Below are 21,641 nucleotides of genomic sequence, written 5' to 3' on the forward strand. Positions count from 1 at the left end.
TACTTTAGACTAAGAAGAAGTAAAAGTAAAAATTTAGCTGAATTAGACTTGGTTTTGCTTAACTTAAAATACTGTATGATGAAAAAGGGGAACTAAAACACGTTTCTTTTTGTACTGGTGCTAAAAAGCGAGTTACTTAAGGTATGAGTGTGGCTCAGGCACTTATTCATTTTGTACATTGAACTTAAAACTAGATAAAAACTTAAAACTAGGAAACAAAAGGGAGTATATCAGTCAAACCGATCAGAGAGAAATTGCTTCCACAACGGAACGATTCAACTGACACCACAAATCTTTATTCTTAGATTTTGATAAGATTTTAATAATTATATAGAGTCTTAGTTTTTAATATTACATTTGTATATACATACATACATATGTACATATCATGTAATATGTGATTTTTTAATTACATTTTGGTATGATCTTAACTAATCAAATCAAATGGGGTGGCGCAACAGTCCGTTGTGAACCACGGCCTAGTGACTTACAACTCTCAACCATTCCTGTGTGCGAGTACTGTTGTCAGGAATGGAAGGGACCTACAATTTAAGGCCGAATCCGAACGGCTAATTTGAGAAAGCACTTTTTCATGACAAGAATTACTCTTGAAGAAATTGTCAATTCCTCGCAAGAGGCAGTACCCGCGAAAATTAATTTTTTAAATTAAGGTGTTACAGGCAGGGATTGAACCCAAACCCCTTGCATGACAGTCCAACGCACTAACCATCATGCCACGGGTACTACTGATTTTAACTAATAGTTTTGCTAAATATAATTATAAATTATATTTGCGTTTTTGTTTCTGTTTCTGTGCCGCCCGGAGTCAAAAAGGACCCATAAATCCCCAGAGTCATGAACTCTTGGGATTTCCAGGCCCAATTCGACCCCAGGCGGCAGTTTTACATTTAGTTTTGTTACCCTCTGTATATATTAAGGCCATCCCGTAGAAGGAAGAGAGGAACTCGTTGTTTGGAACTACAAGACTTTGAACAGTCAATGCATTGGCTAAGCTAATTGGTGAAGCGTAGTACCTATCATCAACAGCAAAGTTGATATTCGTAGTATAAATATTTTTAGTAAGAGGGTTTTCGTGAAAACTGTAGGTATGAATTCTTTTGATGGCTTGATTTGATACATAACACACAAAAATGGTTGATTTTGACATTTCTTCCCTGTTTTTTGTTCAGTGTTGCCATACTTCTTTTTTTGGATTTCTTCGATTTTAGTGCTCAAATGCAAAAAGTACTTTGCATATACCCAAACTCGCACCCACCTCAAATCCTATAGTGAGCCCAAGCAGGGGGGTTAAAAAAATCAGAAGGAAGGTCGTGCTGCGGTAATTGAAAGTCGCCATTAATTTTTATTTCTAATCAAATTGAAATACCGTAAAATATTGGTTAAACAATTTTTTGTTCCGAATTGCCGGTGACAGTCTTTATATTCTGAGAACAATGAGGAATCGACCTATTCATTTACAGCAGCGAGTTCTCAGTGGTACGAAACTATGAAGCAGAAGCCTTTAAATATCTGTAAACAATCCATTCTCTTAGTAGTACCCGCGGAATGATGGTTAGTGTGAAGAACTGTCATGCCAGAGGTCTTCGGTTCGATCCCTGCTTGTGCCATCTAAAGGTTTTTTTCATGTGTACTGCCTCTTGCGAGGAATTGAAAAATCCTCCAAGAATAATTGCTTTCATGAAAAGTATTTTCTCAAATTAGCCGTTCGGATTTGGCTTGAAACTGTAGACCTCTCAATCCGTGACACAGTACTCGCACACAGGAATGGTTGAGAATTGTAAGTCACTTGGCCCTAGTTCTTAACGAACTGTTGCGCCACATAATTTAATTCTTTCTACTTAAAAATACACTGAATTTATTTTTAAAACTTCGGGGGATCCCATATTATGTGTAGACAGTGCGTAGTATTCGGGGAACCCCATAATATTGACAATGGGCGGGTTCGGCTGCGTATCTTTGGCGATCCGAAGATAATTTTGAAGTTTAACCGTCTCTTTTGTTAATGCGCCGTATGTACAAGTTTTATTTGTAAATATGTACAAATATTTATGAATTAAAGCAAAAAAAAGATAAAATGGAAGAAAATATGTTTTATTTTAAGAGAAATAGTAAGACAATACGTTAGGAATATAATTTGAATCATAAAATGTTACATTCCAAAACATGAAACAACCTAAAAAAACATAAAAACCCTCGGTTTGAATTAGTTCACGTTTTCCAATGTTCACTGTACATATATATAATTAAATTGCTAAACAACCAATATCTATCTACCAAGCTGTACAGTGAAGGTAAAAAGGAACTTTTATTCAAAAAAAAAAAAAAAAAAATAAAACGACTATTTTCCACATTGCATTTTCGATTCACATATTTGCTTGTTGCTGCTTATTTAAGTACGTATGAATGTATGATGTTAATTTTATTAATTTCATTTTTCTAGCAAAACAATGATAAGAATAACAGGTCCCGTGATGATAATAGAGGAGGCATGGGAAATAGCGGTGGTGGTGGAGGTGGCATGGACAATATGCAAAACAACCGTAACAACATGAATGATAGGCGAAGTATTGGCGGTGGTGGTCGCGGATTCGGAGGCGGCGGTGGTGGAGGCGGTGGTCGAAATGAAGACTTTTTCATTGGCCAACGTTTAAGAAGCATCACTGGCCCCACACATGAGTTGCCACCAATTGAGTGTGAAGAGTCCAAATTTTCTGGGCGTAATCGGCTCTACATTGGTAACCTAACAAGCGATATAACTGAAGAAGAATTGCGTGAATTGTTTAAGCCATATGGTGAGATTGGAGAAGTTTTCTCAAATCCTGAAAAGAATTTTGCTTTCTTGAAATTGGATTACCATCCAAATGCCGAAAAAGCAAAGCGTGGATTAGATGGAACAGTACGCAAAGGCCGTACACTTCGTGTGCGCTTTGCACCAAATGCTACCATATTGCGTATTAAGAATTTGAGCCCATTTGTATCCAATGAGTTGCTTTACAGATGCTTTGAAATTTTTGGGCCGATTGAAAAGGCAAATATTGTCGTTGATGATCGCGGAAAACACACGGGTGAAGGTATCATAGAATTCGCTAAAAAGTCTTCTGCAAATGCAGCACTTCGTCTATGCAGTGACAAATGTTTCTTCTTAACTGCATCTCTTCGGCCATGCGTTGTAGAACCTTTTGAAATAAATGAAGACCCTGACGGTCTGCCTGACAAGTCTTTGAATAAGAAAACACAAGAGTTCAATCATGAGCGTGGCGTTGGTCCTCGATTTGCTGAAATAGATTCGTTCGAGCACGAATATGGTACAAGGTGGAAGCAGCTGTATGAATTATTCAAAACTAAACAAGATGCTCTTAAAAGAGAACTTAAAATGGAAGAGGATAAATTAGAAGCTCAAATGGAGTATGCACGCTACGAGCACGAAACTGAAATGCTTCGTCAAGGTGATTATTAAGAGTCGTTTATAAATGTGGTGTCATTTAAAACATTTTTATTTTATTTATAGAACTACGAAAACGTGAACAGGATAATGATCGCAAAAAGATGGAATGGGAAGCTCGCGAAAAGCAAGCCGAAGAATTCAAACTGCGGGAAGAAGAAAACGCTCGTCGTCAACAAAGTGACATGCAATCTCGAATGTTGCGTCAAGAAGAAGAAATGCGTCGACGACAACAAGAAAATACATTATTCATGCAAGCACAACAGTTAAACTCACTGTTGGATCAACAAGAAGGTAAACAAGGTGGTGGTCCACCCAATATTGTTGGTAATGCTGGTGGTAATGTCAACGGCCCTAACTTTGATAATTTCGACAATGGCAATCAGAACAACAGCCCCTTTGATTTTAGAGGTAAAGTTTTGTACTCTTAATTTTAATTTCGTTTTATTTATTAATATTTTGTTATTGCAGATGCATTATCTGCGTTTGCTGGTGGCAACAACCAAGGCAATGCAGGTGGTGGTGGTGGTGGTCCTGGTGCAGGTGCTGGTTTAGGACCAAACAACCAACAGGTACGTTCATTTTTCGACATGTTCAGACAAGGGCCCTTTTAATTCAAGAAAATACATTTTAAAATAGTAGTATGACTAAATTATAGAAAATATAAGTACGTAAAAAATTTTAAATAAAATCTCTTCAAGAAAAAGCAATCAAATGCTTCGGCTGAACTCTTCTGTCTTAGTTTGATTTTTGTTTGTTAGATAATATTCGTTTGTTGTTGTTTTAAATTTAAGTAACCGTAATTTCCTTCTTGATGTAATCGTGTCCATTTAGAGATTAGGATTTATTTTTGGAAATATAGGATGAGATTTTCTAAACAAAAAAATAAAACATTTGGTTTCTGAAAATATTACATAAGTTAGGCTAGTTAGGCTCCACCGCTTAAAAAATATGTACTTTCTAATATTTTGTAGAACTTTTTAATGGGTCAGTTTTGTTTTTCTATGAAAGCAGACATTCTTTTTGAAATTTTTCAAAGATTTAATTTACACAACAGTTAACTTATTTTTTATACTGGGATTACATCCGTGATTTGGGTTTTTATAAAACACGACCTTAAAAAAGGCAATCCATATTTTTCTAGTTTATTTTGCTGCTTTATAACCAATTACAGTAATATGGTTACAAATGCATAGCATATTAACTTTTCAAAACAAATATCTTAACGTTAAATAATTACTTATATCGGGTTTTCTAAAGAATTATTTCTGAACCCTTTCTAATAACCTTAATAATAGTTAAAAACCTGTTTTGCTTTTTGCATTTTAAACGCACTAATTTAGGGTTTGAATGTGCGTGTTTTTTTGATTTCATGTAATATACAGCTAGGTTCTACATTTCATTTTCACCCGAAATTAAATTGAAATCAAATCAAAATATAAATTGTAGCTTTAAAAATCACTAACTCTGTATTCTACATTTCGATAAAGGAAATAAACATTAACTTCTTTGCACCTGATTCGTGAGAAGTTGCTGTTTTGTCCGTTTCCTAAACTGCGAACAAGTTTTCGGCGTTTCAAATGACTTCTCCATAACACTTCGAGTAAAAAAGTGTTCTAAAACATTCAAAAACTAAGCTTCCACTTCAGAATTGTTTTCAAACCATATTTCCGAAACTGGATATCGCAAAGACCCAACAATCTGCAGCTACCTGTTATGTACATTAACGCAATGCAAATAAAAACAACGAATATTTTAAATTTATTTCATTCAAAAACACAGATTATATAAATTTTGACAATAATATATGACAGCTGCTTTAATTTTACTGGAAATGATTTCGAAAAGTATTCGGCGTTTATTAAATCGATCAAATGATAGAACCCCGAAAACAATTTCAATCTTTTTTCAGTTTAGATTTCAATTTCATTTCATTCGCTTTTGGGAACCTAGCTGATAGAATCCAAAAAAAGGAAATTTACTACTAATTTTAATTTGAGGATACAATATTATTTGCTGTTACTTTAAATTCGAAGGTGTTCGATTATTTAGAAAATGTCACTTGGTTCATGAAGCTATTATGTTAAATAGTTTTGTTTTGAAGCATTAAACAAATTAATATGAAAATTCAGCTTTTAAGTTAAGGTCATATATATGGAACTCTTAGTATTTTTAATGTTCATGAAAATAATTTTGCAGTATGTTTTAAAATTTAAATTTAACCAATGTAAATCGCAGAAAAAAGCATACTCGATCTAAAGCTAAACCGATGGAAGAATTGAAACTTGTACTAAATATTCCAGAAATGCATTCAAATTTTCTTAAGTTTTGCCATTGACAGATATTGTTGTATAACATAAATTAAACATACAGATTATGTTCTCAACTTTACCCTGGTAAAACATACGCATGTACAAGAACGCTTAAATTATGTTTGTGTATGTATTTGAACGTACTTCCATTTTAACTGCCGTGTGACAAAGTGCGGAAAATATGATTATGACTTCATAATTCGATTGTTATAAATTTGTTTGAAAAGGAATTTAATTACCTAGTCCAGCCATAAGTTGTGTTACCCGCACCAAACACCATTAGACAGAGCTATGCAATATTTTGTATTCATTTATTTTTCCATAATATAAGTTTAATGAAGAAAGTAGTTTCACCTAAAATAAAAAACCTCAGATTCAAAGCCAGCCGTTAAACATTGGTTCATATCGACCTATAGTGGGCTATAAGAAGTCTTTCAGGCTCATTCCCCAATTTTCAATTTTGACCACGAAAAACAATTTTGAGGATTAAAATATGGACTTCCCTAGAGCCAATGTAAGGCCTCTCTAAATCCTATGATATTGACCCTAAGCACCTTGGTTTGTTTTTGTCTCATCAGGACTCTATAGAAAAATTTATCTATATTCATTGAAATGGTATTTTGTTAATTCGACCAATGGCGGGATAGGACACTTTGTAGTGAGACTTTCAAACATCTATTATTATGCTAATTCTTGTGTGGAAGTAAAATTTCTTTGAATCTTTCCACAATACCTTTTTTAAGTCGAGGTTATTAACAAATGATCTGTAGATCATTGAAATAGATCTGGTGAATATATACAATTCTCTGAACATAAAATTTCTCTTCCGGATTAATGGTATTCGTCCCAGAAATGCTTTCAAACTTAACAAATGACGACCACTGGCGGAGAATCCGATTCCCGGAATTAATTGTTCGTTATTATTTTTCAAACAAGAAAATTTCGGTAGAACTCATTTCTTATCTTTGTAAGGCAATATTTACGATTCTATTTTCTTAAGCAGTAGTACCCGTGGCATGATGGTATGTGCGTTGGACTGTCATGCGAGAGGTTTTTGGTTCGATTCTTAACTATGCCACCTAAAGTTTTTTTTTCACGGGTACTGCCTCTTGTGAGGAATTAATAAATTCTCCAAGAGTAATTCTTGTCATGAAAAGTGCTTTCTCAAATTTGTCGTTCGGATTTGGCTTAAAACTGTAGGTCCCTTCCATCCCTGACAACAGTACTCGCACAACTCTCGAATGGTTGAGAGTTGTCAGTCACTAGGACCTAGTTCTCAAACAGACTGTTGTGCCACCCAATATTTTTTTTATTTTCTTAAGCGCCGCACTTCATGTAATAGAAGTTTAGTTCAAACCAAATCCACATTTATTCATAGCTTACTAATGAAAATATTTAGAAAAATTAGATAACCATTTTATATCAAATGGATGTTTTGGGCAACAAGCTCTTAAAGTTTTGTAAAAGAATTTATGGCACAACTAGGTATTTTTGTTTTTTGTTTATTATAAAAATATCAAAGAGTAAACATATATTGACCGTTAACTTTTCTTAACTGTTCTGACTTTTTAATGTATTGTTTATGAAGTTTTAGAAAGTTTAAGTAAATAAAAGTAAAAAAGCTCAAATAAAAATACTAGACAAATCCTTATTTCTTGCCGATATATTATATCTTAAAGTTCTTAAAAAACTCAACTTGCAATTTATATGTATTTTAAATATTATGTGCATAGTATTTTTTTCTTAAGAACGCAGCTCCATAACATTTTTGAATTGTTGATAAAAATTCAATGGGAATTTCTTATCTTAAATCTTATAAATTATTCTCTCTTCCTACTTTATATAAGAGCTATATAGCCTCGTTGCCACATTCTCGATGCTTTATTTGTATTGATTTGAAAGTGTTCCAAAAGATTTTAGTTGTTGAGTATTGCTTGACTTGCAGTATTTTAGAAGAGCTGCATCAAGAAACTCATAATGATTAAGTACTGGTTTTAATGTCTTGATCGCACTTAGAACGAGTAATTAAAATTTTTAGAACGGGATACTGAACTTTACTTTTCTATAACAACGAATTTAAAATATGCGTACACCAGAACAGGGGTTTAGAGGATCCTATGGCATAATGACACTGCGCTGATCAAGCACCCCTGTTTTGGTCGGAACGTTAAAATAAAAGTGTACATATATCTTACCTTATGTACATTCTTTTTAAAAATCTAAATTTTACTGTTTATATTCTTTTAACGTTTAAAAAAAAAAGAGAAATTCATAGGAAATTACGGTCTTATTAAAATAAAGTATTTAATGTTGCAGGTCTTTTCCAGTAATATTTAAAAAAATATATCAAAAAATAATATTTTTTGGGAATTTTTATTAAAATCTTATCATCTATTATTGTATTTCGAAATTATATTATTTAGAAAATGTATTCCATAATTCAGTTATACACTCAGTTAAACCTATTTTCATATTTCTGAGTAAAAATCGAATGTTTTATCAATTTAGGCTCGTTTTTTCTGTGAGGAATTCTTTATGCAATAGAAACATTTCTATTTTAAAATAAATCCTTATTATGGTTGAAAAAATAAAACATAAAATCAGTTTTATTACAACATTAAAATTAATTCTTAATAAGCAATTTGTCAAAAATCTATTATGTTCAAACCTTCTAATGGGAACCTTCTTAGACTAAGTTCTCTGCTTTTCTGAAAGTTAGAAATTAAAAACTTATGACGTTTGGTATAAATATGATAACATTTGAATGTGTATTCAAAAATCGTAAATAAGAGATTGGACATAATGAATTATGCATACCCATAAGTACTACAAATGTATTTTTTTAAATATAGATTTTTGTATGTTTGTTTCAGTTGTCATGTTTATACCAAACTGAAAAAATATCAGTTGTCATTATTTTATATAGGTTTATGAAACAATAAATAGAGTTAAATGTTAGAAGCAAATTATTGTAGTCTTAAAAAAAGAGCTTCTTGCTATTTAGGATGTAAAAATTATGGTAGTACCCTTAGTGAGTAGGACCTTCATGTCTGATGCCTTGGGTTCAATGCCATCTATAGTTGTTTGTTTACGGGTAATGACTTGTGACGAATCCTCCAAGAATTATTCTTGTCACGAAAAGTGCTTTCTCAAATAAGTCGTTCCTGACAACATTATTCGCACACATGAATGCGCCACCTGATTTTTTTTTTTTGTTAATTATGATACATTGGTCAATAAATGGATTTAGAACCTGAACTCTATTATATTTATTGATATCATGGGCACTATTTTTTTAAAGGCCAGTAGCAGGTTGAAAGGCCTTAAAAGGTTTTTTGTATTTTGCTCATAAAAACAAAACTGAATGGTTCAGGTATGTAAAATACAAAATGCATATTTGAAAGCGACGACTTTGCTGGTTTAAACTTTGGCAGTGTTCCTTTTCGCAAAATATGTGTCAAAAAGCTTAGAGAATTTTTGTGGTCTTCTGCTTTTATTTGTTTGGCCAAAAGTTTTTTTTTTTTTTTTTTCTTAAAAATACCATTGTCGAAAATGCTTTAAAGTAGATCTGACTTTAAAGTATTCAATAATTATATTTTGTTTCTGAGCTAATCTATTAAAAAAAACTGAATGTTGGTTAGAAATGCCAAGTTTCACAAAAAAGGATGTTTGTCTACTTAACAATTATAATTCTCTTTCTGCAGGATTTCTTTTGAATATAGAATGCAAAAATAGATTTAAAAAAAACATTTTGGCTGTTCAACCAAAAAAACATAATTTTTTGAAGTTTTCACCAGAGAAATATAAATAAATGTTGATTTTAAAATTAAATGCTTTTGCATTGAATAGTCGGCTCTGGATGGTTAAACTGACCGCAATGACTACTTTTTGGTAGAATCTGTCGTCGGAAAGAACAATCACCACTATCGAGGTAACCGATCAAAAAGGCGTTTTTGAACCACTACTTATTCTACAGTACATATAAGAGAAAGATAAATCCTACATTTCAACAGAAAACAATACAAATTCGAAGTATCGCAGTTATCCAATTTTGTACTTTGCATTTGAAGCGAAACAATAATTACATATATGTATGTGCCATATTGAAATTTGTCAAACAGTTTATAATGTGGTCATATTGGTTATGGTTATTGAAGAAAATTGTTTATTATTAAGATCTATACCTACTACAGTACTTCTTAAAATATACAGTTGTATAGTATAATGATTTGATTATCAAGTTATCCACTTTTGTATGTTGATATCTACATTGAGATAGAAGTATAAAGCCATTTAAAATGGGTTTATACTTCTAGGGGCTATGGGGTGAAACATTCGGCGAATTGTCATGCATGTGGATCCTTGCCCCCATTGCTCGTACAAAAACTAGACTTGCTGGTAAATATGAATATGCTCACAAGAAACTTGATATTTAAGATCAACATGAGAACTTGTATGATAGTTAAACGGCAGAACATAAGCTCTTTGTTCTATGTGATACTTAGTTTATTATAGAAGTTAAAATAATAAAAAAAAAATGATTACGGTGAAGCTAATCTGTCAAAATCATGGCCAACGTTAACTTATGCTTTGTATTAATATATACATACATACATAATATGTCCATATAAATAATTTGTTTGATAGCGAGATGTTTTTTCGGTAAGCAAAAATATACTGCATTTTTATCTTTTATTCTTAAAATCATATCGTTTTAACACCTTAAATGGAAAAAAATTTACGAATCTTCTCTGCAAATAAAATGGTTATTTTGGAGGGTTTTGAAATCACACATTTTCTATAAAGACTTTCGATCTATGATAATAATGTTTACTGAGTTGTCTATTGATTTAATGGAATACAATTTTCTTTATAATGTTTGTCCTAACATTTTATGTTTGGAATTCTCTTACACAAATACAACTTTTAAATATTTTTTCTATTACGATATTTTTTGGGGGTATTGTGCTATGATTAAAATTTATATAGAATACATTTCTATTTTTGTTACATTATTCACCCGTTATTAGGAACAATTCAATCCATTCGAATTCGGTAATAATCAACAGAATCAGAACCAAGGAGGTGGTCCAGCTAATCAGCGAGGAAATGTTGGAGGCGGAAATAATAATAATAATAATAATAAGCCATGGGAACGCAGAAGACGTTTTTAAGAAATAAGCTTCTTAACCTTTTTATATAATCATATTATCATCTTTAAAACAAGCAGTTTAAACAAACAAAAACAAAAAGATGAGTTTTTCATCTTTTTATTGCAAACTACTATTATCTTAAAGTGAAAAAGATAATTGCAAATTAGACATTTTGCGCAAGAATGATACAAAAATCATTCAAATATATAGTATTCATTCAATTTAAACACATCTTATACTAACTTGACTTAAATTAATTCATTTCTCATATGTAAAATTAAGTATTTTAAGCCGGTAAATAAAGGAAACTTAAGCTATGTAAATCTCACCTAATAAAAATTGTATTGTAATCACATACTTAGCGGGGCATTCAATATATGTTTAATGTGTATTTACAAATAATTCAGTCTTTTCTTTAAAAAAAAAAAATATTTATTCATAAGATTTTTTTTTTCATTTTTATCTAATATGGTGGTAAAAAAGATATCGAGCCCTTTGTGCCAAATTATAGTAAACGCTATAAAATCGTTTATACAAAGTACGTACTGTGTAAACAGTATGTTTGCTATATTAATTTTCTTTTACATTAAAAACACAACTTACGATGAAATGGTGCAAATGGTTCGACATAATCAATGCCTTAAGTATTTTCTCGATTTTTTTGTTGTTTTCAATTTTCATTTTACTTTGAATATCAAGTAACTGTTTTTTGTTTTAATAATAATGCAGCACAATTCCTAGTTATTGTGGGTTTGAACTTAGTGAGTGATTGCGGCTAATTAGGGAACATGTAACGCAGAATAAAAAAGTTTTCAATTGAGGAAGCAACCATTTAAATATCTAGTTTTATGTAATTGCGAGTTATATTTATTAATTGACCTTAGAAAAAAAATTAAATTGATAATAATAAATGTTCTTTTCATGACAGTCTATATGATTTTCTATTCAAAGTTTTTTGTTTGGGTTGTTTGATATTGAAAATTTAATTAAGAAAATTCAAAATTTATAGTTGATGGTGAGGGTAATAAGTTACTGGAGAAGTCGAAAACGGAATTTGTCATGTATAGTTTTTTGAAGCCAGAATATAAAAAAAAACGCTTTTGATTATTTATGCCAAATGAGAACTATATCTTAAAAAAACATAACAAACTTTAAATGGAAATGAAATAGAAAAATATATCAAACCAACTAGAAACCTGTAACATTTTAAGACGATACGTTATGATAGGCAAAATTATGACTAATAATTGGATTGATCCCAATATGTTATTTTGGATTTAATGTTTGTTATGAAGAGTTCTGTTGGTATATTAATGGAAAGTTTTGGTTGTCCTTAAAGTTGAAGTGTTTTCAGTTAAAAAGTGCTAACCATCATTGCAATTTTAACACCAAAGATTTTTATTGTGGGCTAAAAATGAGGGATATTTTTGACTTATTAAACGAGTTTCAAGTTTTTATAATTCAAGGGGAACTTTGGAACAATTTTATTGTTTTGATTTTAGATTAATTTTTTTGTGAGTTCAATAATTCAATATGATTGAACTAGTCTTTCGATTCGAATGTCATGTTTTATACCTATTACCATGTGCCAGGTCACAAAAACAATCTGACATACACAATCTCTATAATATGTACATACATAACCGGGAACTGTCTAAAAGGAAAGAACGCCACGCGGCTTAGCGTATTCTCGGAAGACTTGCAGAAGCTGTATGGATGAAGATGAGGAGGAAAAGTTCTTTAACTCCTCTGTACATGCTTTGCTCTAGCTCAAAAACGAACGGAGAACTCTTGTATAACGATATTCATACCAACATAATCAGTCTTTTACGTTACGTAACGGACTCACTGGTTTCTTTGAGCTTAAAAGAAAGACTCAAGATTCAATTATTTGGGCCGTTAAACTGCCAAGTGTGTCCTACTCCATCACGGATAGCAAACTTTAACCTGTCCTAACCATACCTCTCTATACTGGTAGTTATTGTGGCCGTAATAATGTGATCACATACTGCACAGTTCAATGAATTATTAAAAATTACGAACAACTATATTATTTAATTTTTCTCTGAATTAAGCTAATCTTCTTTTTAATAAACTCTTGAATGATGAGCAGTAAGAATGAATTTCAATATTTAAATGAATTGGATTCTGCTATGTGAAGTGAATCATTTTTTTTTAAATCGTAATTATTTTTCTTTACTATCTATTTTGAAAGTATCAGGGACTTCATAAAGAAGTGACTAAGTCTAGGTAGTAGAAATTTTAGAACAGGGGACAGACACCGATATTTTTAAAAGCTCCTATAGTAATTCGTATTCTTTAACTACTCAGGATGTATATGATTGCTTCTTTGTGTGATTTCCTATTTATTTTAACATACATATTATGTTCATATATGTTTTTAAATAAATATGTATGTCAACGTTTTTGCTATTTATAAGAAATTAAAGGTTATAAATGAAAAACAAAATGAAAGAAAGGAACGTCAACACTTAACATAACATAAAATATTTAATTTTGTGACTCGAATAACATAAATGTTGAACTGGATTTTTAGCGGTAAGTATACAATAAATAGGTATTCAAATGTTATCCAATTCGAAAGATACATACATGTATCGAAAACCATTTCAAGAAGACTAATGAAGAAAAGGTGTAGTCGTTATTTGTATTTAAATAAAATAACTTGCGTATTTTAATTATATTTCTTATTGATTTCATCCCATACACTGCCACTCCAGTTTTTGTATAAACATGAACATATATGTAAATATATAGATAGATGTCTACATCTATGCATATCATACTGTATCCCTGCTTTTCGTTGATACTTTTCAACTTCCTCAGGTTCAAAATGTATTTTAAGTTTTATGGGCTTTGCTTCAATTAAATTTTTCAACTTTACAATTAGCCGAAAAAGTAGTTTGAAAAAACTATGAAAACTTAGACAGTACGTTTTGATGACTTGAAATAAGTTATGGATCCCCAAAATAAAACACATTGTAACCAGAGACACAAAATATTTTGTATGTACATACATTTGTTTTAAATTACAATTAGCGTATGTATTAAGCAAACATTAATTGGAAAAAAGTATTTTGACATAATGCACAAACATACATATATTATTTATTCTAATTTTATTTGGCCAGTTAATGTTGTAAGATCTCAGAAATGTCTACTGTCGAGTTCACGTTTCGCTTCACTAATTACTTTTGAAGACATGGATCACACTAGTTTGACATTTTCAACATACATACATCATAATTTTCGAGGATTTCTCCGATTTGTGTATCCGAACAGTTACGATATTACAAAATTCGTACATTTGGGACAGACCTGACACTATTCCTCTCCGATGAGTTACCTCAATAGGGATGTATCTATATATTTCATTCCCCAGTTTTGTCAATCTGACTGAGAAAATTCTAAGACATTTTGGAAATATAAACTGATCAATAATTCGTTTCGTCAAATTTTGGTTTAATCTATTAATTTTAAAAATATTCTCTATTTAATATTACCTATTAAATTTAATTTGGAAAAACGACGGGAATAAATCAAGATTTAAAGTAAAGTATTTGGGGATATACTTGAACAGACTATAAAGTGTCTCGAGAAACCGTAAATAAGCAACACAAAATCCACACAAAATTTTCCACGTTCAAAGCGCCCACCCAAAACAAGTTAGATATGAGGATCGTTCAATAATAAAAACGACAATCAAAAACGAGTACTCCGTGGTAGTGACACGGTAATGTCTCTGAGATGCACATAGTCAAATCGATAAATAATAACCAAAATTTGCAAATTAAAATAAAACACTCCCTTTAATCACGTACCGAAACTTTGTTAACACTCTTCTATTAGCTTCACTTGTACGTATGATTTTAAAAGACTCCTATGGACTCAATTTTATGTATTTAAAATGTATGAACATATTCAAAGCCGATGAGAATACAATAACTTAATACTGTTATTAACAATTAATCGAGAACCAAACAGTGAATAATAAATATATCAAGTTAAGAATACATGACAATTTCATTCTTAAGTTATGCCTGAATTTTTATTTTTTTCTGACAACAATTTTTGTTCACATTATTTTGTCGGTACACATTTAAGAAAAAAAAAAAAAGTATGTATTAGTTTAAAAACTAAAATTAAAATAATTTGAACAATTTTCTTACTTTTGAGTAAGAAAAGTCATACTTTACCTTCATGTAGTGAAAACTATTTAATGAGCACACAAAGAAAATACAGTAGACTTACAGTAACTACAATTAAGCTAATGAAAGTAATATAAAATCTTTAAGAAAAACCTCGTCAATATTCTTGTTTGGTTAAAAATGTTAAGTTTTTGGTAAGATTTTTAATCTGGAATTATAGTCTTAAGCTTTCTTTAATAGATTCACCGAAATACTACATTTAATACCAACGCAAAGTAATTTTAGCAATGGATAATCGCGACAATTGTGTGAAATTTAAAAACATTCAAAAATTATGTTCAAAATGACTTGTTTAGAAGAAGAGAAACTAACATGAATGGCTAAACCTTGAAGTTTAATGGCATCAAAAGTTCTGTAGCGAGATTTTGGTTCACAATTCACTTCCAGAACGTTTCTTCGCATCTTGTAGGGGAATGGCACTAAATCACTATCTCCAAAGAAGAAAACACGACAAGCCAAGACCCGGAGCAGATTCATTTTGCATAAACAAAAAAACATCTACCATGTGCCTTTTAGGCGTAAAGTGTTGAAAAATATTGCTCGTCGCCCAGTGTGAGAAGCACACTTGTTAAAACGTAGACGTGACAACAAAGGTCTTAAAGGTTGATTTCTTTGATGGTCAATTGTTCAATTTTTGTATTACAGGGAATAGTGGGTAAAAGCCGCATGTAACATAGGACACAATGCTTTCTATGTAAATATGTCCCTTAGAGTTCAGTAGGAAGGAAAAGTAAAGTATTGTTACTGCAAAAGATTGGCCAAGGAATATTATAGAATTGGCTTTGCTTATAATTTCACATAAATCTTGCATTAAGCATAAGGGACATGATACTTCAAACAAAGAAATCTTTACAACTGAAATGTGCATCTCAACTTCAGAAAACGTATCAGTATCTAGTACCTATGCAGGTTTTCAAACTAAAATTTAATAATAAATAGGCTAAGTTCTTGCTTATCTTTTTTATTTATCATGGTAAAGACTAGCTCTCTTCCATCGTGTATTGTATGTTTTTTCATTGTTGAGTACTCTTTCGCTGTTAATTTACTTACAAAAATATTTGCAACGAATTACTTCAATTGTTTCACAAAAAACCCTAACCGTACCGATTGTCGAATTGATCAAGTGCATGTTGATCCTGACGAGGTGTTGTGAACAGTTTGAACTTAAATGAATTTACAATTGCTATAAGTAAAAATGTAGATTTGCATAACATAATTTCTATTTTATTTTATACATTTTTTGTTTTGGAGTCATTCTTCAATTGAATTTGGTGTTGGTTCATTTGTAATCACTATAGTTGAAATTTTTTTTTCAAAATTGGTTATCAAATAACTTAATAAAGCAATAATATTTGTTTTTAATTGCAAATGATTGTTGTGTTAGATTTCATTTTTAGAGTCTTAGTTGTGTTAAATTTTTACACAGTGCGCGAACACTGAAGAAAGGACTTACATAAACATATTTTGAAACTATTGCTTTTATGTGTTAAACAGTAGCGTTTTTATAAACGTTCGCGTGAATATTTTTTTTCAAAAGCGAATACATTGGATTCTCAGCAATAATGATTTAATCAATATGAAAAGTTTTTGATCGTAAGATTTTTTGTATTCTTGCGGAGAATAAATATTTCCAGAGTTTTTTTTGAGTATATCGAAGAATTGGGGACATACATTAAAATTAAATACGTTGTTGGCCCAAAATTACTTTTTGTTTGAAGAGTTTGACACTCTTACGTACATACATCAACCAACGGTTAAGATGATAGAAAACTCGTGCATTTCATGTAAATTGGAGAAATATTCTCAAATCGGAGAAAATTTATTCCATCAATGAAGGTGTTAGAAATAAGACATATTTGTTGACTATCAAACTAAATATAAAACGTGATAAAATCTGTCTGCACAAAACACAAGAAAATATATACATATTTTCATTTTTGATATAAATTTTACATGTGGATGTGAAAAGAAATGATCTTACTCCAACCAAAGCCAATTCAAGATTGGTATAAAATCAATTAAGACAAGCAATATTTATTTGTTTTGACAGTTGGCTCCGAAAAGCCTTTACTTACAATTTATACAATACATTATTTTCAACAAGTTTTCTTAACATTCTCAAAACACGTAATGCCCACTTCCAAAATATAATTGACCTCCATTCAAAGATTTAATAAAGAAGTTTGTTTCCTGAAAAGTGGATTAAGAATGATTTTTTTATAAAAAATGTTTTTAGGATGCTTAGTTTTCTTTAAGAAAAACTGAGAGAACAAACAAGAAGAAGAATCAATACTTATAGTTAAAGTTATGCTTTATTACCAAATGCTGCAATTACAAGAGTCACGTTAATTAAACACTGTTTCGGAAGATTGTTTTTTTTTTCAATGAGGGACAAGCCCTGATACTTACTATTGTAATTGAATTGAAATTTATTTTGAATTTCATTTTAGTCCGGCCTTTGACTGTCGCGAGTCAAAACTATTTGGAACATTCTAAATAATCAAACATTTTAAAAATAGCGGTGTTTAATTTTAAACATTGATATTTACCAACCAAAAATTGGTAGTTGACACTTACAATAGAATTTGTTTTCATTTTAAACTCTTCATTCATATATGAAACTTTCAAAGTATGGACATTATTTACTTCGGAAGTCCTTTTTTTTATCGAATTTCACTGAAATGTAAAATTGACACACTAGATGTTTCAAAGCAATAACATACTTTTTTAAGTTAAGAATGTAATAGTTGTAGGGCTCAAATGAGGTTTAACGGACTTGAAAGTTAACTAAATTAAATAAAACGATGCAATCAGGGGTTCAAAAACCTATAATTACACACATATTTCCGTGTAACTACCTGCATATTTCTTCAGAGGAAACTAAAGCGGAGAGTAACAAAAGTATTTGTATACCCTTTACACTACTCTCCAAACTACGATAATTGCTTTTGAGATACGAGAACGCCAGTCTTGTACGCTTGAGGTAAGAATTAACTTATTTTTAATGTTATAAGGGTAATTTCTTTGATATTTTTCTTTTACAAAAAAAAAAATAAACATTGTGTGCTTGCATAGCCAACTTGGCAAATGCTTTATAATTTTTCTATGTATTTTTTTTAAACAATTGTCTTGTACGACACTTTTCCTTCCACCCAGATATGCTCTACACTAGGAAACTATATTGAAAAAACATAATATAATCTTTGGTAATGTATGAACGCTTTATTCCACTTACAGTGCGTTCTCGATTTTCGCAACTTATTTAGGTTCTTCAAGATAAAAAGCAAGAATCAGTAAAAATGCAGCAATATTTTAGGAACACAATTTTTTTTCTTTAAACAAATTGGAATTTTTCATTAAAATCTCTATTTTTAAACGACAAAAACTGCGTTAGCACAATCGTCTTTCTGCTTTGTTGTATTAGGGAACAAAATTTGGAAATTGACACGAGAGAATCTTTTTTAATAATAAGATGTCGAAGGAAAAATTTATGAACTTTCTTAATTTTATTATTATCTGAATTCAATTACCATGATAATTCTTCTTTCGATTAGAAGTTAAATTCAAAGAAGCAGCTTCTTTTTTTTTTAAATATAACTCACATTTTCCCCACTTTATTTTATTTTATTTGTACGTCCTGTGCTTCTGCAGTCAATGGATGCACAATCTGCGCGACGCTGATGTCAATTATGATGTTTATGAACTTAGCTCCTGCAATTCATCTTCGTTGGTTCGATGGCAAATCTGACTTTATGAACATGTCTAACGCAGGTCTAAGTTAGACCGACGTTTATAAAAATACCCATTATATGCGTACGAGTCCATTGAACATTGATAAAATTTTATTGTCATCATTCAAAATTCAGTATAATAACTGTCGAGACAAAATTAACATAAACGCCAAAAACCAGGCCGGATATTATATAAAAAAACAAAAGTTGCATTAATCGGGAGCCTACTGTAATGTTATTTTAAGTTAATTTTATAAAACATCCCTAAATTTGTTTTTACATCCCTCTCAAATTTGGAGATATAACCTTTTTAATCGGATTTCATCGACGACACTTGTATGCATTTGTCTAAATAAAGAATGCATACTTCAAGAATTATGTATTAAATATCTACTCTAATCTTATACCCACTTAGGTGTAAATTGAAACTAAACCTGTGTCAATATTAGATTATATAAAATATGGACGCGTTTAGCTAAAGGACAAATTAAACCGCATCTATCAAAATTTTGTTTCGCATAAATAAATATTCCGTAAAAAATAATTTTTGGGGGGGACAACAATTATATACATACATAATATATGTATGTATACATGTTATGTAGATTCATTATATCTTCAACCATGTTGATTGTATAAATTATCTTTAAATTTACATTCAACTAAGTTTTGGACAAATTTTAAAACCAAGTATATTATGTACAGTACATATATACAAATATTTTATTCTGATTTTTTTTTTTAAACTATCTCATTTATCTTAAAAACATAGAAGAATGTTACTGTTTCTGTTTACATTATGTTGATACAGACTATTTGAAGCTTATGAGTACTAATTGCTACAAGCTATTTAAAAGAATACGAATACGAGTTTAATAAATTTGTCTTAAGCATATCTGGGAATTTCTCATTTGAAAATAATATTTTCACACAAGCGGTCTATACTGCCATGCAAAAAAATTCAATAAACAAATCGAAAAAGCTATAAAACTATTCAAAAAGAAAAGAAGTTTAAAATCTGCAGTCTTTCAGTCTTATTCTGCTATTCCACGTCGACTTTTGAGCCATGCCTTGAAATTAAATGAGTGCAAAGGAAAAAACATCTTATCTTTCTTTCAAATTTAATTTCCAAGAAATGCGTGACTCAAAAGTCGTCGTTAAAGATACAAGACTGAAACATACATAAATTAAAAGGATTTCAAACTTCTCTTTGGTTCCATTTATATATAAGTATTAACAATCTATATCGATTTCAGTTCAAAAATATTCAATCGTGCTGGTGATTTGTTGCTGTACTACATTGGAAATTCATGAAAGAGTGAGTATTATAAAAGAAAATATATGTTTATTGATGTCAAAAATAATGAGTATTTCATTTTTAATTGTAGAAATAAAGACGTGTCTCGGTATTGCGAAAGGCGATAATATTAAAAGCAGATACTCTAGGAGCTTCGTCATACACAGGTTGGATAGAATATCTACTAATGCTGCAAATAATTGTTCAGATGAGGTAAGATATTTTAAACGACACACTTATTTTTAAATGTATCAAAGTAGGGACTGGAGAAGAATAATTAATAGTATAAGTCCACAAAATAATACAAATTATTTTCTTGCCTTTTTGTATATCGCAAGGTACAAACAGTTATTTATACGATAACCAGTAATTCTCATTTTACTGCTGCTTACTTCGAGTTCAAATATATAAATTACTCATCTATGATTTTGAACATTGTGCCAAGTTCACGTCACCCTTTATTCGGTACTAAACTTAATGGTGCAAACTCATGCTAAAGGCCCAATTATAAACGGACATCACATTTACATATAAATATATTTTTTAAAGGAGAGAGACATTCAATGGTAGAAGCGCAAAAAAAATACTTAAAATGCAAGTTTCTATTACGTTTTGATATTTCGTTGCTCTGTAGCTCGTATAATACTTTTTTATCAATTAATGATAATGTTTAGTTTTAAAAATAACTCACTTTACTACATGCATATGAATTTATGTTAAATAGTTAAAAAATTAAAACACAGCACAATGATGATAACAACGGATCTAATTTCTGAAATTCCTTACCAAAAATCATGTGGATTTTAATTAAATGAGTGCTTTTAATTATTAAAATTTCATTTCCAAACCCATAAAAGTAAATTATTTAAAAATGTGACAATTTTTTTCTTTTACAGCACCCTATGCTTTCAATGTTAAAAGTGCACGTCAGCGTACTTGAAATGTAAGTTTTTATTCCATTTTATAATTTTTTTTTTTAAATATAACTTATCGTGACTGTAGCTTGTAACACTTTTTTAATGGAATAACTGAAAGACGTTATTTATTTACTAACTTGTTTTCTAAGAAACAATTAAGTTAAAAAAGTGGCTGGTTGTACAGGCCTTTGAATCTGTTACATAATTATATAACCCTAGCGACACGATAAGTTGGAACAAAAAATTAGCTTAATGATGACACAAATTACCGTTTGATTTGTAGTGATAAAAATATTATGGCTGCACTTTTTATGTGTACTGACCCAAAATTATTAATTAAAATGAAAATTAATGAAGGAAATGTAGTGTTAACGAGGTTTTTTGTTTCAATTTCAGATGGTCAAAAACTTTATATGCCGCTTATACAGTTTAAAATATACGAGTGGTAGATCAAATTGAATTCATAGGTGTACTTGAATGATTATCTAATACAGAAGTTTTACTGCAGGTAATTACAATTGTTATACTATTTTAAACTT

At 30.4% G+C, this 21,641-nt stretch overlaps 2 protein-coding genes across 5 annotated transcripts in view; one reads left to right on the forward strand and one right to left on the reverse strand.

The window, feature by feature from the left end:
* The window catches only part of LOC129940178 (uncharacterized), a 66,509-nt gene that overhangs the window by 30,108 nt on the left and 14,760 nt on the right, over positions 1 to 21,641 (reverse strand). The gene's annotated exons all lie outside the window — the stretch shown is intronic.
* LOC129940177 (protein no-on-transient A-like) overlaps positions 1 to 21,641 on the forward strand; it is a 36,269-nt gene that overhangs the window by 7,004 nt on the left and 7,624 nt on the right. The window contains exons 2-8 of one of the 3 annotated variants that reach the window (XR_008780615.1): positions 2,462 to 3,467; positions 3,530 to 3,874; positions 3,935 to 4,035; positions 20,145 to 20,206; positions 20,277 to 20,398; positions 21,082 to 21,128; positions 21,499 to 21,610. Coding sequence is in view for 1 of the 3 variants with exons in the window: in XM_056048438.1 (XP_055904413.1) it covers positions 2,462 to 3,467; positions 3,530 to 3,874; positions 3,935 to 4,035; positions 10,806 to 10,949 (1,596 nt within the window). In the remaining 2 variants the exon portion in view is untranslated. Of the gene's footprint in view, positions 1 to 2,461; positions 3,468 to 3,529; positions 3,875 to 3,934; positions 4,036 to 10,805; positions 11,861 to 13,042; positions 18,141 to 20,144; positions 20,207 to 20,276; positions 20,399 to 21,081; positions 21,129 to 21,498; positions 21,611 to 21,641 lie in introns of those variants that run through there. The other 2 variants (XR_008780616.1, XM_056048438.1) reach the window with 2 other exon arrangements.

This window comes from Eupeodes corollae, chromosome 1, assembly GCF_945859685.1.
Source record: "Eupeodes corollae chromosome 1, idEupCoro1.1, whole genome shotgun sequence".
Lineage (NCBI taxonomy): Eukaryota > Metazoa > Arthropoda > Insecta > Diptera > Syrphidae > Eupeodes > Eupeodes corollae.